At 35.0% G+C, this 16,263-nt stretch overlaps 1 protein-coding gene across 8 annotated transcripts in view; it reads left to right on the forward strand.

Moving 5' to 3' along the window:
- The window catches only part of CSNK1A1 (casein kinase 1 alpha 1), a 50,601-nt gene that overhangs the window by 21,795 nt on the left and 12,543 nt on the right, over positions 1–16,263 (forward strand). For 7 of the 8 annotated variants that reach the window (XR_005358451.1, XR_005358450.1, XM_038535061.1 and 4 more), the window contains exons 3-8: positions 2,023–2,149; positions 5,521–5,619; positions 8,048–8,131; positions 12,725–12,864; positions 13,919–13,997; positions 15,114–15,188. Coding sequence is in view for 6 of the 8 variants with exons in the window: in XM_038535061.1 (XP_038390989.1) it covers positions 2,023–2,149; positions 5,521–5,619; positions 8,048–8,131; positions 12,725–12,864; positions 13,919–13,997; positions 15,114–15,188 (604 nt within the window). In the remaining 2 variants the exon portion in view is untranslated. The remainder of the gene's footprint in view (positions 1–2,022; positions 2,150–5,520; positions 5,620–8,047; positions 8,132–12,724; positions 12,865–13,918; positions 13,998–15,113; positions 15,189–16,263) is intronic. The other variant, XM_038535062.1, reaches the window with a different exon arrangement.

Genomic DNA, 16,263 nt, shown 5'->3' on the forward strand with positions numbered 1-16,263 from the left:
TTTTTTAAAGATTTTATTTATTTGAGGGAAAAGGAAAGTAGACTCCTGCTGTGCAGGGAGCCAAATGCAGGACTCTGTCCCAGGACCCCAAGATCATGACCTGAGCCAAAGTCTCAGCTGCTTAACCAACTGCTCACCCAGGCACCCCACATACATTTAAATTTAATCTTGATTTTTTTTTTAAATAACTGGCTTATCAATGAAACAACATATTAAAGCAAAGTTTAAAAAATAGCAATAAACAGTTTCCCATTAGACTAATGATTTGTTAATGATATTGCCACAGATTTTTGTATAGCCATTTTCCCTCTTGTGAACATTTTTAAAACAAACTTGTCAAAAAGTGGTAAATCTTGGTATCAGTTTTTATTGAAGTTAAAAAGAAATTACTCCAGTCTGGCTTTTAAAGTAACTTTTTCTTTAAAAAAGTTTTTTTTGTTGTTGGCCAATTTTCTTTTCAAGTAGAATCTAGATAAACTTGAAATTCATTTTATTTATTTGTTTGTTTGTTTGTTTTTAAAGATTTTATTTATTTATTCATGAGAGATAGAGGCAGAGACCTTGGCTGAGGGAGAGGCAGGCTCCATGCAGTCCCGATGTGGGACTCAATTCAGAACTCCAGGATCACCATCTGAGCCAAAGGCACATGCTCAACCTCTGAGCCACCCAAGTTTGAAATTTAAATGGTAGTGCTGGGCAGCCCTGGTGGTGCAGTGGTTTAGCGCCGCCTGCCGCCCAGGGTGTGATCCTGGAGACCTGGGATCGAGTCCCACGTCAGGCTTCTTGCTTCTCCCTCTGCCTGTGTCTGCCTCTCTCTCTCTATGTCTCTCTCTGTATGTCTCTCATGAATAAATAAATAAAATCTTTAAAATAAATAAACAGTAGTGCTTATATTTAGGAAAATGCCCTTACCAGAAAAACTTAAAATCATTATAGTAATTCCCAGTCCTTGGAATCTCTAAAATGTAGCTATTTCTTGAGTTTGGGGAGGACAGTGTATTTACCCATAGTAATAAAGCATTGGATAATTAAAACAGGGCTCCAGTTAAAAGCACATGTATGGGCAGCCTCGGTGGCGCAGCAGTTTAGCGCCGCCTGCAGCCCAGGGCGTGATCCTGGAGACCCTGGATGAGTCCCACATCGGGCTCTCTGTATGGAGTCTGCTTCTCTCTGTCTCTCTCTGCATCTCTATGAATAAATAAATAAAGATCTTAAAAAAAAAAAAAGCACATGTTATCTTTGTGGTAATACTTGTTATTTTCTGTAATCTAAGCAAAAATGTGACTCCTTTTTTTAAAAAAAGTAATTATTGATTCATATAACTTGTGATGGGACAGGAGTTAAAAGGGATCTTCGCTTTGTAAGGCTGGTATAGTGTCCATTTCTTCAGTTAGGAAGTAGCATCAGCTAACATTAAGGAACTTGCCAAAGATCATGGGAATCAGTGACAGATGGATATAGAATTCACATGCTCTGGTAAGAGGAGCATTAAGGTCACTGTGCAAGTTCTGTCTTAATACAGTGGGGCCACTTAACAGAATAAACTCTACTTACCCTTATTTTGGGTTGAGCAGTGTAGTCAGTCAGTGGACTCACCATCTGAATAGAGGAAAACTTAACCATAAATGAAACCTAACTGGGAATATCTGGCTGGTCATTCAGTGGAGCATGCCACTTTTGATCTCGGGGTTGTGAGTTCCAGTCCCACATTGGGTGTAGAGATTACTTAAAATGTAGGTTAAAAAAAAAATACATATGGTACCTTTATTTATTTACTTATTTTTAAAGATTTTATTTTCTCAGTAATCTGTATACCCAGTGTGGGGCTAGAACTCAAAACCTTGATCAAGAGTGGCATGCTCCACTGAATTACGTCAGCCAGGGGCCCCTGGGGTAACTTTGAAAAAAACTAGATAAGGAAAACTATCTTAACATTAAATCTTAAGAATTTAAAAATTTTAGTGATATTAAGTGATAATCACCTTTTCATAAAGCTCTCCTTTTCCCCCTTTATTTTGCTAGGTGGTATGGTCAGGAAAAAGACTACAATGTACTAGTCATGGATCTTCTTGGACCCAGTCTCGAAGACCTCTTCAATTTCTGTTCAAGAAGGTTCACAATGAAAACTGTACTTATGTTAGCTGACCAGGTATGTGAAATTTTGATGAAAATAAAATTTGAGAATACTAATATTAACTGTAATGTAAATTTTTATAAACCAGAGTATGTGTCATTTTGTAATATGTAACCTTATGTTCAGCCAAAAAAAAAAATCGTAGATCTCATCAAGTGTTATACTACTCTAATACAACTTAATAGAGGTTTTCCTGTGGCAAAGGACAGAAAGGGATTATATTGATTTGTTACTCACCTGTAGACTAGTAGTTTTCAAGTTGTTCATCAGATGGAGTCTGTTTTAGTGAAGAACACAGGTTTCTTTATAAGATTTTTGAAGAAAGGGCTCAAAATATAGAAATGCTGTAGCGAGTAACTTTTATTTTAAAAAAATTTTTTTTTAAAGATTTTATATATTTACTCATGAGAGACACACACAGAGAGAGACAGAGGCAGAGACAGACACACAGGCAGAGGGAGAAGCAGGCTCCATGCAGGGATCCCGACGATGTGGGACTGATCCCGGGTCTCCAGGATCACGCCCTGGACCAAAGGCGGCGCTAAACCACTGAGCCACCCAGGCTGCCCTAGAGTGACTTTTAAAATTTAGATTGGATGTGAAAATAAAATGAGATGATAAACTGGCATTTGAGGTAGAATTCCTTTTTTTGGGGGGGGGGGGTAGAATTCTTAAAAGTACAAATTCAAAGAATTAGAAAATAGTGTTAATTCTCTGTAATCAGCACCCGATTTTCCAGTATGATTAACATAAAAAACTTAAGTGGCTCAAGCAAGTATTAGCAAATTACATTGTATTTGTGGTACATTAAGAACTCCAATGTTGAAAGGTTAAGATCCTCCTAATATGTGTTAACTAACAAGTGAGTGAATCCAGTCAAAAGGGTATATTCTGTAGGTTCTGTAACACATAGTTATTCATAAGTGAACATTTATTGAGGGCCTTTCTGCATTACTTAGCACTGGAAGGTGCAAATAAGAATAAACACTCTGGTCCCCTTTTCATCTAGGAGGGTACAGAAAGATGTAGAGAAAAATAAAAAAAATATGTACATGGTTTTGTGATAGAAGGCTGTATATTGGGTACCCTGGTAACGGGAAAAATGTACTTCAGGGAAGGAGGGGGGTTGCAATAAAGCAGTGACTTAAGGAGGTAGCTGCTGAGTCTGGGCTCTGTAGATGCTAGATAACTACTTGAGGGTAAGTAGTTTGTGCCATTTATTATCTTCTGGCACGCCTTTTCCCAATGAATCCATGATCCAGTATCACTTAGCCTTGGACAAAAAGCACATCAGGTGAGACAAATGTTTTGGTTTTCTTCCTTTAATAAAGTACAAGTTGCTGCTTATAACTAAAGGTGTTATTTGGACATTATATACATCTACTTTCTTGAAAACGTAAATAGTTTAAGCTAGAGATTACAGATTTGGCTTCAAGAGGTACTTGTCAAAAGTTCAAAATTTGTATGGTAGTAAAAGCTCTAGGGAAAATGGGGACAAATGAAAATTAGAATCCTGACACATCCTACTGAGAAGAGCAAGAACATACGCTTGTCTTTGGATATTGAAAACATTTTCAAATACTTAACTATCTTACAGAAAAGATATTTGATAATTTGGCAAAACTATTTTAGAAATGATAAGAAGAAGTGATGCCATAGTTAAAAGACAGCTTTAAAATTTAAAGTTATTTACATAACAAGGATAAACATTTTGTGTGTTTTTTTAAGATTTAATTTATTTATTCATGAGAGGCACACAGAGAAGCAGAGACATAGGCAGAGGGAGAAGCGGGCTCCATGCAGGGAGCCTGATGTGGGCCTTGATTACATGACCACAGGACCACACCCTGAGCCGAAGGCAAACGCTCAACCACTGAGCCACCCAGGTGCCCCAATAAAAATATTGTTATATGCAAAGAATTCTTAAAGTTAACAAGAAAACGACAAGCCAAAAGAATAATGGGCAGAGTATGGATTGATAGTTACAAAACAGTAAATGACCAGACTTCTAAACTACGTGTTAGCAAAGAAGTGAGGTCAATACCTATCATGTTGGCAAATTTTAGAAAGAACTAAAATAAGTTGGTTAGTGGGAAAAAGAATACTCTCAAGTGCTGCTGGAAAATGAAAGTTAGAGCCTATTTTAAAGATAGTCTGGTGCTACCTATCAAAATGATAGCTGCTTCAACCCAGCCACTCTCTACAATTGTATGGGGTTTATAGCCCATAGAAATAAAGCACTACTAAGGTAAGGAAGCATTTGATTTACACGTTAATAGCCGGCTGCCTGGGTGGCTCAGTGGTTGAGCGTCTGCCTTAGGCTCAGGGTTGTGATCCTGGAGACCCGAGATGGAGTCCCCGAGTCCTGTGTGGGGCTCCCTGCCTGCATGGAGCCTGCTTCTCCCTCTGCCTGGGTCTCTGCCTCTGTCTGTGTGTCTCTCATGCATAAATAAATAAATAAATTTTTAAATATGTTAATAGCATTATTGTTTACAGTGTTAAGACAGTGGGAATAATAATGGTTGGGGAAAACTTATTTATACCATAGAATATTTGTGGCCATTAAAAAGAATGCTAAGACCTATACCATTTGACTTGGTAGAATTTCCAAGAAATTAAGAAAAGATTGTTAGAATGATAGGCTTACTATTCAGTTTTTGAATATGATTGCTTTGTGTGGAGAAAAAACATGGGAGAGTACAAAAAGCATCTAAGGAATGAAACCCAGCATGTGTATGTCCCATGTTTTATGTTTATGTTATATGCTACTAACTTCCAGGAATGTTTAGTTAAAAACAAGCAAACAAGAAGAAAATGCGTAGGATGCTTCTATTCCAGTTTAAAACAATAACACCTTATATCTTTCAATTGGTCAACATCCTCATTCCCAAAACGACATGTGTGTCTTGACTTCATGAATGTGTGTGAATAAGAGCATGGAAATGGATAATGCCAAGCTGTTCTAACATGGGTTACCCGGGGGGGGGAGCGGGGGGGGGTGCAGAGCTGGTTGTGGAAAGTTAATGATTTAGCTCTTACTAACTGAAAATTCTAAATTGATTACTTTGTAACTTAAAAATTGCAAACACCGATTCATCCTACCAGGTTAGATGTTGTGTTTATTATAATCATTAATACTAGAACATGCCAAAGAATAAGGCAGGTTTATGTTTAAGTATCCATCAATCTAGAGATAAATGGAGAGCCTGGTTGCCGTTTACATTTAATTTTGTCTGGCACTATCTTTTTGTGAACTCTAAATGAAGTTGTTAAAATATACCTGTGATCTTGAAGGACTGAGATACTGAAATAATTGGGACATAATGTGTTGCTTTCTTGTATTACAATTCAAATTACATTATCTTTCACCCCCTCTTTTTTTCCAGATGATCAGTAGAATTGAATATGTGCATACAAAGAATTTTATACACAGAGACATTAAACCAGATAACTTCCTAATGGGTATTGGGCGTCACTGTAATAAGGTTAGTCAAATGTTCTTTGCATGAAAGAACAAAGAGTAAAAACTCCAAGCATTGCTTTGGTAAACTTTCAGTCTTTAAAAGTCATAGAAAATTGCATTTGCTGTTGATGATTGTTTTAAAAGCTTGTGCTAGAAGAATGATCAGCTAACTCTATTAACTTAGTAACTTGAAATAAATTTTCTCCCAACTTAACCCAACCAAGGTTAATTATTTATATGGGAAAAAAAATTCCCAAGGGCTTTATAATGAAATGTAATCATATGTTACTTAATTATTCAACAGTTGTATATATTTTTCACTCATTCAAAAAATAAAAAACCCCATATACTTTTTTTCCTGAATGCTAAAATCAGATTTTAACCTTTGTCTCTGAAGTGTGGGTTTTTGTAATATATGTGCTTGTGCCAGCGTGGGAACCACTGACCCATCTGTCACCATGGCGTTAACATTTGCTGACTGAGCATGATCATAATGAGAATTCTTCAGTCCTTGGATTTGTGTATTCAAAAGGATAACTTTTGGGCCTGCTTCAAAAGTAGTTGACAGTTTCTTACTTGGGTGCATCATTGGGTGGATTCTCTACCCTTCCTCCCCCTTTCAAAGGAAAATTATAGTCAAGTGAAATGAATGTTCATACAACAAAATTAGTATGCTTTGGGGTCTCAGAATGGTTGAACATACGGGGTGATTGGGTTTTAGCTAGTGGCGCATGATTGTAGTTAGAAACTAATTGTGTTGAAATTTTTTCTGCAATGATTAGTTTTATTGAGTGAATTGCTTTATTTATCGATTCAATGTTGAGCTCGGGCAGACAGGCAGCATTGGCAATGCACTAAGCATGTTACGATCTGATGATCTGATAGAAATTCTCAACTTCAGGACAACTTGGGGCTTTTTGGTTTTTGTTGTTTTTTTGTTTTGTTTTGTTTTTGGAAGGAAGATTCCCATTTGTTTTATTAAATCTTTAGGAAATGTTTGGTGTTTTTAGGTCTGGCTATACATGTTTACCTTTGTTTGCCTGTATGAATGCCAACTTGTAGCCATTACCATTAGAACTGGTGTTATTTGTTAATGCGTGAGACATAACTGTTGGTCTGACCAAGTTTTAGGGAATTAAATTTTTTGTTGAAAGTTAAATGTTAAATAACAAAAGGTGTGTATATCTATATATAACTTATCTTGCCATTCCCAAAATGCATCCTTTTTTTTTTTTTTTTTTTTTTTTAAATATTATAAAGCTTCTCTCTCTGAAGCATCCAGGTTCTTAATTGTTACTGCAAAACCTGGTAATTTAATTAAGATAAAAGAAATTACTGGTCTTAATTTTTTGGGCAGCTTTGTCAGTTTGACCCTGATCTTTGGCCATTTCTCAGCCCTCCTTCCCCATTTTCTTCCTGCTAAATACCCATTATCCTCCTGTGATCTGTGTTCTGCATGTCAACATTGCAGTACATGGTTTTTGGCTTAAAATCAAATGATGACCTAGATAATACCTCTTTGCTTCCTCCCCTTTAAAAATAGCTTGTTAATTACATAGTTGTATTAAGGTGTCCATTTTGCCCCGTGATGATAACCTTTTTAGGATATGTTGTATCCTCTTTAGAGATATTAAAAAATATATATCATGGAGCAGATTGCTGTTAATACAGATTCAGAGAGACCCTAGGGTAGAAGTGCAGTGTTTCACTTAACTTTTAAGATTCCAATTCTAAATGTTGTTCTTGAACATTTTAGATTAGTGTTTTGTTTATGTAGTTGGTTTTTAGTGTTTTCTTTCTGTATTGTAGTTTGGAAAAATGCCAGTTTTATGAGACTGGATTCTTTGGTTAGCTTGTTCTAGCAGTTTTCTATTCATGGGGAGAAAAGAGTGGGGGGCTTTTGAGGGTTTTTTTTTTTTTTTCAAGTCAAATTTCTTATTTGGAAAATTGTTCTGAATTTGATATTTAGGAGTGACCACTCCAATCTTAGTGAATTTGTTCATCTCTTCCAGTAATTAGCCCTGCATGCTTATGAAATACAATTTTGAGGTGACTAAATGCCTTCTACCTCTTCCTTACTGAAGATTTTTTTCCCCTGTACAATCTTTTTTGGGGGAAGGGCAGATTGTGATACCAAATATTACAGAGCCAAATTCCCCATTCTTTTTATTTAAAAATTAAAGAGCCAAATGTCACCATTGCTATCCCTGATTCAGGCAGTGACACAATATAGTGGCATTAAAAACTTGAGTATTTTCCAGAATTCAAATGTTCTTGAGCATGTGATTCTTATTTGGAAAACTGAGAAGCTACAGTGCTTGGTGGAAGAAGGATGGCATTTGGCTACCCTGTTCTTTCTCTAATGCCTCGGTGTTGCCTGTCTGCGCCGGCCATTGTTGCAATGTAAGCAATACTGTTTGATGCACTGCCACCCTCTATTGTCTGTTTAGTGTTTAGAATCTCCAGTGGGGAAGAGGAAAAGAAGCATGACTGTTAGTACTTCTCAGGACCCATCTTTCTCAGGATTAAACCAGGTCTGAAACTGTCTCCTATTCCAACCTCAATCCCAAATTCATGTGCTTTTCTTTTTTATTGTTTTATTTTGATTATTTTTGTTTTGTTTTAATTCTGGAGAATGTAGATCTTGCTCAAGCATCTCTTACGTTGGCATTATTCAGACATACTTGGCAAACATAACATTACTAAGATTTTTTTTTTTTTTGTGTGGCTTATGCTTAAAGCTTGTAAAGTTTAGAGAAAACCTAAATGAAAACAGGATTATGTTTAGATCTCTAACATCCACATGAGGAAATGATATGTTGGTCTAGTATTGAAATTCTTTGTCTAATGGTAAACTTGAGATAAGACTGTTTAGTTTTTAAAGATGTATTTGGAGTTGCAGAACTTTAATGCATGAAACATATCTAAATTCTGTTGCATTAGTGATGTATGATGAATATATTCTGCCTCAACTCTCTTCCCCTTTCTTAGTGAACTTCAGGTAAGTGTAGTTTAGATATGAGATCTAGTGTTTCTAGAATTGATTTTCTAGAGTTATGAATTCTCCAACTTCAACCAAATTGCTTTTAATACGCTGAAAGAGCATTATATACTCTTGAACTAGGAAACGTTGCAGTCTAACAATATAACAATAACATCATTGAAGCACTTACAAACAATTACCATTAATAATATGTGAGTTCAATTAAAGGAATGATAATCTGATGATTTAGGGTTTGGCAGGCTAAGTAAACACCCCAATAATTTTCTTTTTTTTTTTCTTTTTTTTTTTTTTTTTAAGATTTATTTATTCAGAGAGAGAGAGAGAGAGAGAGGCAGAGACACAGGCAGAGGAAGAAGCAGGCTCCGTGCAGGAAGCCCGACATGGGACTCGATCCCAGGTCTCCAGGATCATAACCCAGGCTGCAGGCAGCGCTAAACTGCTGCACTACCGGGGCTGCCCCACACCCCAATAATTTTCTTAAAAAAATCTTTTTATGTAGGTGGAACTCCACATTTTCTTTAAACTTTCATAGAAGTTAGCGAGCTTTGTTACGCTCTTGAGAAAATAAATGAATCTTGATCAGTCAATTTAGTACATACTGAGAAGCAAGTATTGACATGACTAATCAAAAAGAGAAAAGTTGTATTTGGTGTATGAGCATACTTTGTAGTTTAAAAGTATGTTCCATACCTTATACCACATGCATCATCTGGGTGATTGTTTAATCCTTTTCCATACTGTCCACCATTATTCTAGGGACCATCTTCTTTTGCTATTAAATAGGTTTCTGAAATTCAAACTTCTATTTATTCACAAAGAAATAACAATTGTGACTAATTCTTAATTGGAAGGAGCCAGGTGGAGAGGTTGGGGGTTAATTAGGCACATTACAAAGCACCTAGTGCCCAATTTTTGCTTATCCATTCATTCACATATTTATATTTTATAGCATAATCATTTAGTAATTTCCATAAAATTATATTGAATTGTTTATTTTCTCTACATACAGGTTAGTTCAATTGTGAGGAAAGTGATCTTGTGAATTTTTTGGAAGGGCAGGGAAATGTGACCCCTGTTTAAGAGAAAAATTGCTAGATATACTAAAAGCTAAAATTAGTGGTAGTGTTTCTGAGGAAAGTGCACCTCTGCTGGATGGAATTACCCTGGTATTTCCAACATTAACTCATTCCCACATGTCTTTGAAGAATAGGCTGCATTCTATAACACAGGCATAAATTTTACTTGGAACACAAAATACAAATCCACAGAAAAACAGCTTGACCCACCAAAGACATTAGACTTTTTGCATATGCAAATCTATAAAAAATACATTATCTTATGACTTACTGAATATTGACTTTTCCTGGTTTGGTTCTTCCTTTACATATATGCGGCTCTTTGGTTGTATCCTTGGTATTCTGTGGTGTCATGTAAACACATCCATTATGTTTATATTCATTTTTAAATTCCAAGCAGAGAGGGCTACTATAAAGCAGCTTGATAGGTACCAGAAGATGATGAAACCACCAAGAGATTGAGATTTTTTAAATTTTGCATAGTTTTCCTTTTCAGTTGTTTGCTCTTAAAAAAGAAGACACTTCATTTAGCAGTGAAATTATTTTCCCTGACTCATTCTCAGTTTTTATATGAAAAGAAAATTTAGAGTTGATTTGCTTTGTAATTTTTTTGTTTTGAGATTAAAGTTTGAGATCGTGTTTGAGAAGATAGTGTTTGTATATATTTTGTTTTCTTAATAAACTACATTTCATCCATTAGAGTTGTGGAAGGAAAGAATCTAGTAAACACTGAAGTTTTATAAAGTAATCTTTTTAAAAGTTGTGAGAAAATGTCTGATTATAGTTGCAAATGGAGCTCTACTGAATGTAGACCTAAAATAGGAATGAAACTGTCAGGTATATTCTTGTCAGTTCCTGTCTTCTCCATTTGGAAGTATTAAAAGAAGCAATCCCAGAAAATATCCTTTAGAGGAGAGTCATGTCCTAATCACCTTTTATTTAAAACCCACAGAATTCTTAAAGGTATTTTTAAAAATATTTAAAATTAAAGTTGGATATCCTTTTGTGATTGTTTTTGCCTTGTTTTAAGTGTGAATCTGCAGAGCTTAAGTCATAATTTTTGGTTTGCTTAACAAAAATGTAGTTTGCTCATTTTAATATTTGTATACTGAGTCCATTTTCATAGCAAGAGAACCTTGAGTGTGAGCTTTATTTCTCTTTGTGTTTTATAAGACTGACTTTCTCATAGTCGTTTAATAATGTGATTGCTGAGGAAGTGAATTTAATTTTACTAGAGAGCTGTCATCCAGTTAAATTTTACTAAAAATTTAATATTCATTCTTTAATGGTAGGCTAGGTCAAAATAAGTATCTCATTGTTACCTTGGTGACACAGATTCAAATCTTAGTGTCTCATCCAGTGTCCAGTTAAGGCTAGGGTACAGTCTGCCTGATATGTGTTTTTCTTTTTCTTTCTCTTTTTTTAGATTTATTTATTTATTTAGGTAATCTCTGTGCCCAACATGACACTTGTACTCACAGTCCTGACATCAAGAGCCTCATGCTCTACCAACTGAGCCAGCCAGATGCCCCTCTCTCTATAAAAGTTTTTTATCCTCCTAAGAGAGGAGCTTGATCAGATTTTTTTCACCTAAATCAGTCACTTTATTTATTCTTAAACAGACCCTAATAAGCTAGGTAATGTGTTTCCCAGGACGTCACAGATTATAAAGTGAGCAGAAGGGATCCAAAATCTGCTTTTTGAAAAGAACTACAAAATTTAGGCATAACTAGGGGAAAAAAAAAAATCTAGGGCACATAGTATGTACTGTGGGGGCACAAAGACCTGCCTTGTTGGATAATCTTTGTAAACATAACTTAAATAAATGAGTTTATGATCAAGACTAAAATTTGAAGTAAAGATTATTTATTTTGCTTTAGTAGGTAGGTAAATATGAATATATTTTGGATTTTTTTTTTTTTTGCCAGAAATGGGTATGTTCCTTCTTTTATTTATTTATTTATTTATTTATTTATTTATTTATTTATTTATTTATTTATTTATTTTTAAAATTTTTTATTTATTTATGATAGTCACAGAGAGAGAGAGAGAGAGAGAGAGAGAGAGAGAGAGGCAGAGACATAGGCAGAGGGAGAAGCAGGCTCCATGCACCGGGAACCCGACGTGGGATTCGATCCCGGGTCTCCAGGATCGCGCCCTGGGCCAAAGGCAGGCGCTAAACCGCTGCGCCACCCAGGGATCCCTGTTCCTTCTTTTAAAGTGTTAATCATGGAGAATAAACCCCAATTACTTTTTAAAATTAGCTACGTTATAAAAGAATTTTTATTCTCTGTGTACCATACAAATAAGACCACACTAAACATTATTTTGTTCTAAAATACTAGTCTGGTTTTTAACTCCTTTAAACCGCTAGTTGTGTTATCATGATGTAAATAAACACTAAGTAATTTTTTTTTTTAAGATTTTTGATCAACTTGTATTTCCCAGTAGTTTAACCTGATATGTGGATAAATGTCAGTGGGAAGTAATAGACTGTAATGCATGCTTTTTAAAAAAAATCCTTATTTTTTCATTAAAATCTTGGTTTTGTTGTCAATATCAAACTTTCAGAGTTGTCTTATTTTAGATAATGAACATTCTGTTGGCATACTGATGAAGAATGGCCTTTGTAAAATGGAAGAATTCCAGATAGTTTAGTTTTTGAAACCTCATGCTTGTTTACCAACAATAACAGGATGTCAGATTTCATCATGGCACACAGCACACTTGTCAACTCTGCTATCAAGCATGTATATATTTCTTCACTGCTTTACTAAAGACAGGCTCCTTAGTATATAGTAAACTGGGCCTGTGAAATTGGTTCAGCTAACAAGGATCAACCACTTAACTATTTTTTTTTAACTCGATTTATTGATGAGGACTAGTAGAAGCTTATTGGAATGTTAAGTTTGTTCATTATCTTTTCTGCTTATGATACTTTATTTTAATATAATTGAACAAGATGGTATAGATGCTGTGTAATGAATAGGAAGCAATTCAATTGAACAAGGTTGGAAACCTAATATCTTCTTTATTTTCTTTTAAAGTTATTCCTTATTGATTTTGGTTTGGCCAAAAAGTACAGAGACAACAGGACAAGGCAACACATACCATACAGAGAAGATAAAAATCTCACTGGCACTGCCCGATATGCTAGCATCAATGCACATCTTGGTATTGAACAGAGGTAAGTTTGAAAAATGAATGTATTTATCAGATCCATAGCAAAAGTCACTAAAGGGTTTTTGAAATGTTTTAGCTAATTTCTTATGATACCTAACTATGTCTCTTGGCTGAGGATGTGAAGGACGCTTGTTAATCCTTTTACCTGTTGGCTTTAGTCAGAGCTGAGAAGCCAATTAAATGAGAGACCTTTTGTTTTCTTTGTTTTAAGGTTGCCTCTCAGGGAGAAAATACTGCATGGTGGAAAGGTTAGCATAAATGCAGTTTTATCTTGATGTTTATATTTTTTTGCAGCTGAATACAGTACTTTTTTTCTTAAAGCTAATCTTAGACATTTTATATTTTAGCAATAGAAGTTAAGTTTTGGAGGAGAATGTATTACTTATAAGGAAAATGTTGTCTGAGTCCTGATGGACCAAAAGGGGGGTTGGTAGGCCATCTCATGTTCTCTTTTACTCCTACACAAATTAATAGGATCTGGTTTAAGGTAAACATTGTCATGATCTCTGTGCTTTTTCCTAGGTCCCCCCCCCCCCCCCCCCCCCCCCGGCTTTTTGTCTTCCCTTCATCTTTTGTCAGTCACTTTTTGCTCCTTAAAAGAAGCATAGAAATGATAAATGATGTTTCCAGGTTAGGGAACTTCAAGAGAAGAATTTTCAGCTTTAGAAATGTTTAGTGTATGTATGTGAATATATTCATATAGAAGTTTAATTAGCTTTAAAATATTGATTTATTTCATCATCCCTCAAGTTATTTTTTATAACCTCCTGCTACTTTGTTCTTTCATTTTCATTAACGTCATTTGGAAAGTTGTTTAGGTAAATCCTTTTTGCTTTTTAGAATTTAAATTGCACGACTGTTTTGTAGATTTTTTAATAATTTTATATTCTGTGAGTAAATTTTATTTACATGCAACTCATTATGAACTTTTATTTTAAGCACCTTTCTCACAAACCACCAAATTGGCTCTTTCTCCTCACTTAGGAAAACTTGTGTGCTTACTTTTTCTTTATGTTTTCCATAATAATTCCAGCTCATAAATTAATTTTCTTTTCTAGTCGCCGAGATGACATGGAATCATTAGGATATGTTTTGATGTATTTTAATAGAACCAGCCTGCCATGGCAAGGACTAAAGGTAAATGAGACTTCTGTTAACAGTTTTCTGTTTCATTTTAAGAATAAAAATACATAGGGATGCCTGGGTGGCTCAGCAGTTGAGCATCTGCTTTCAGCCCAGGGTGTGGTCCTGGAGTCCTAGGATCAAGTCCCACAACGGGATCCTCTTCTCTGCTTCTCTCTCTGCCTATGTCTCTGCCTCTCTCTCTGTCTGTCTCTTGTGAATAAATAAACAAAATCTTTATAATAATAAAAAAAAATAAAAATACATGTTGAAGAAAAGATTCCCTTTCAAAAATGAGGCTTATTTTTACCTTTTATTGGAAAAATAAAATCTGATCATTTTAACAAGAATTAAGTTAATGGAATCCCATAGTTAGGCCTGAAGAACAATTTCCTCTGGGACAGTAAGCAGGTACCCATCAGTAACCAGTAACTTTAATCTGAATGGAAATTGACATGGGCCAATTAAAGCTGGAGACTTTCTGATTTTGATGTGTTGCCAGTATGTTGAAAATGTATACTTTTTTTGTGTAGTAAAACTGGCTGATCTAGTATAATTATCCTAACATTTGTTTCTATTAATTAGGAGTATCACCTTGACTTTTTTTTGAGTGTCTTAATTATAACTCACTGTGTCCTGGAATTCTAATGGTTTATTTTGCCACTTTATTGATACTTTTAAGGAAAACGATCCTTGTATTTATTGAGCATTTATGAACTAGACCATTTGGTCAGTGCTTATGTGGATAGCTCTATCCAATATGACTTTTACATTGGAAAAACATTTTGACTTCACTTACTAACGTTACTAAATGATGGACCCTTATTTTGGTATTGCTCTGTTTATATTTTTGCCCTTGTGTTAAATATGAAAACTTTTCAGATTTGACTTCACTCATTTTTCTTAAATCATATTCCTATTAAGACTTACCTTTTCCTAACAGCTAAAAACTCTAAAAAGCTAATTGTTTAGAGGAGAGAATTTTTGGCGTATTATACTTTGGTGTCTCTTTTATTCTAGGATTATTTCTCTTGAATTGCAAGTTTACATTTCTGTCTGGTGGGTTAAACTAGTAAGGTTCTTCTCAGTAGTATTATATATGTCATCTGGTTTGATTCTTATTTTCCCCAGGCTGCAACAAAAAAACAAAAATATGAAAAGATTAGTGAAAAGAAGATGTCCACTCCTGTTGAAGTTTTATGTAAGGTAAGTAAGTGTGCATGATGGCTTTTCTTTTTTTTTTTTTTTAATACAATAATAATCCAAGAACTCTGAAACTTAAACATCTCATTAGGTAGTTAGCTATTTATCATTTTAAATGTTCATTTTGATAATTCTGAGTATTTTTGAGAGTGGCTTGAACATATGGGTCATTTTATTTTAAGATTTTATCTAAGAAAGAGTATACACATATGAGGGGATGGGCAGAGGGAAAAGGAGAAGCAGACTCCTTGCTGAGCAAGGAACCAGATGCAGGACTCATCTGGGATGATGACCTTGTGCCCAAGGCAGATGCTTAACTGAGCTAGATAGGTGCCCCCATATGAGTCATTTTAAATAAACGTTTTGTGTTTCTGGTTTGTTTGGGCCCTATAATTAATCAGTTAAAATTTTGAGAAAGAAGAAGAGGGCAGGTAAATTTTCTAGTGGAACCTCATCAATTTGCGACAAAATTAGGAAATAATTCTCTTTATCTCTAAACTGGTGCCAGTAAAGAAAGGATATCAACTGTTGGCAGGGACATCAAGGAGTAGAAAAACAAAGGCAGATCATAGCAATCCAAAATAGCCAGTGTTTAACAATATAGATGACAATTTGAGTCAGGCTTATTCCCCTAAAATCTCAAACTTTGTTGAGAAGCCTATAAGTTGAGAATGGAAAAATAGCTCTGTCATGATGGATAACCATGATCTCTTTATAGGAAGAACATGGTCATCTTGAGGCAATTGGATAACTCAGATTATTAGTAGACAGTATATAATTTATATAGTTGGGTGTTAGAAGGAGAAAGTCAACGTGGAGTTGAAATAGTACTTTGTGGAAGGGGGAGAGGTAATGTTTTTATGTCTCCCTGTCCACAGTTTTGCTTTTCCTTTCTCTAGATCTATAGTAAAGGAAGGGTTGGGGTCAGTGGTGAGATACTATATTCTTTTCTGAGACTCTTTGGGATTTATTCTAAATTATAAAATACATTTTAGGTCAGTGAATAAAATGTTCATGTATTATAGTACACCCAAATAACTCCAAAATCTGTATACTTCAGGAAGCAAAACATTTTCTA

This window comes from Canis lupus, chromosome 4, assembly GCF_011100685.1.
Source record: "Canis lupus familiaris isolate Mischka breed German Shepherd chromosome 4, alternate assembly UU_Cfam_GSD_1.0, whole genome shotgun sequence".
Taxonomy (NCBI): Eukaryota; Metazoa; Chordata; class Mammalia; order Carnivora; family Canidae; genus Canis; species Canis lupus.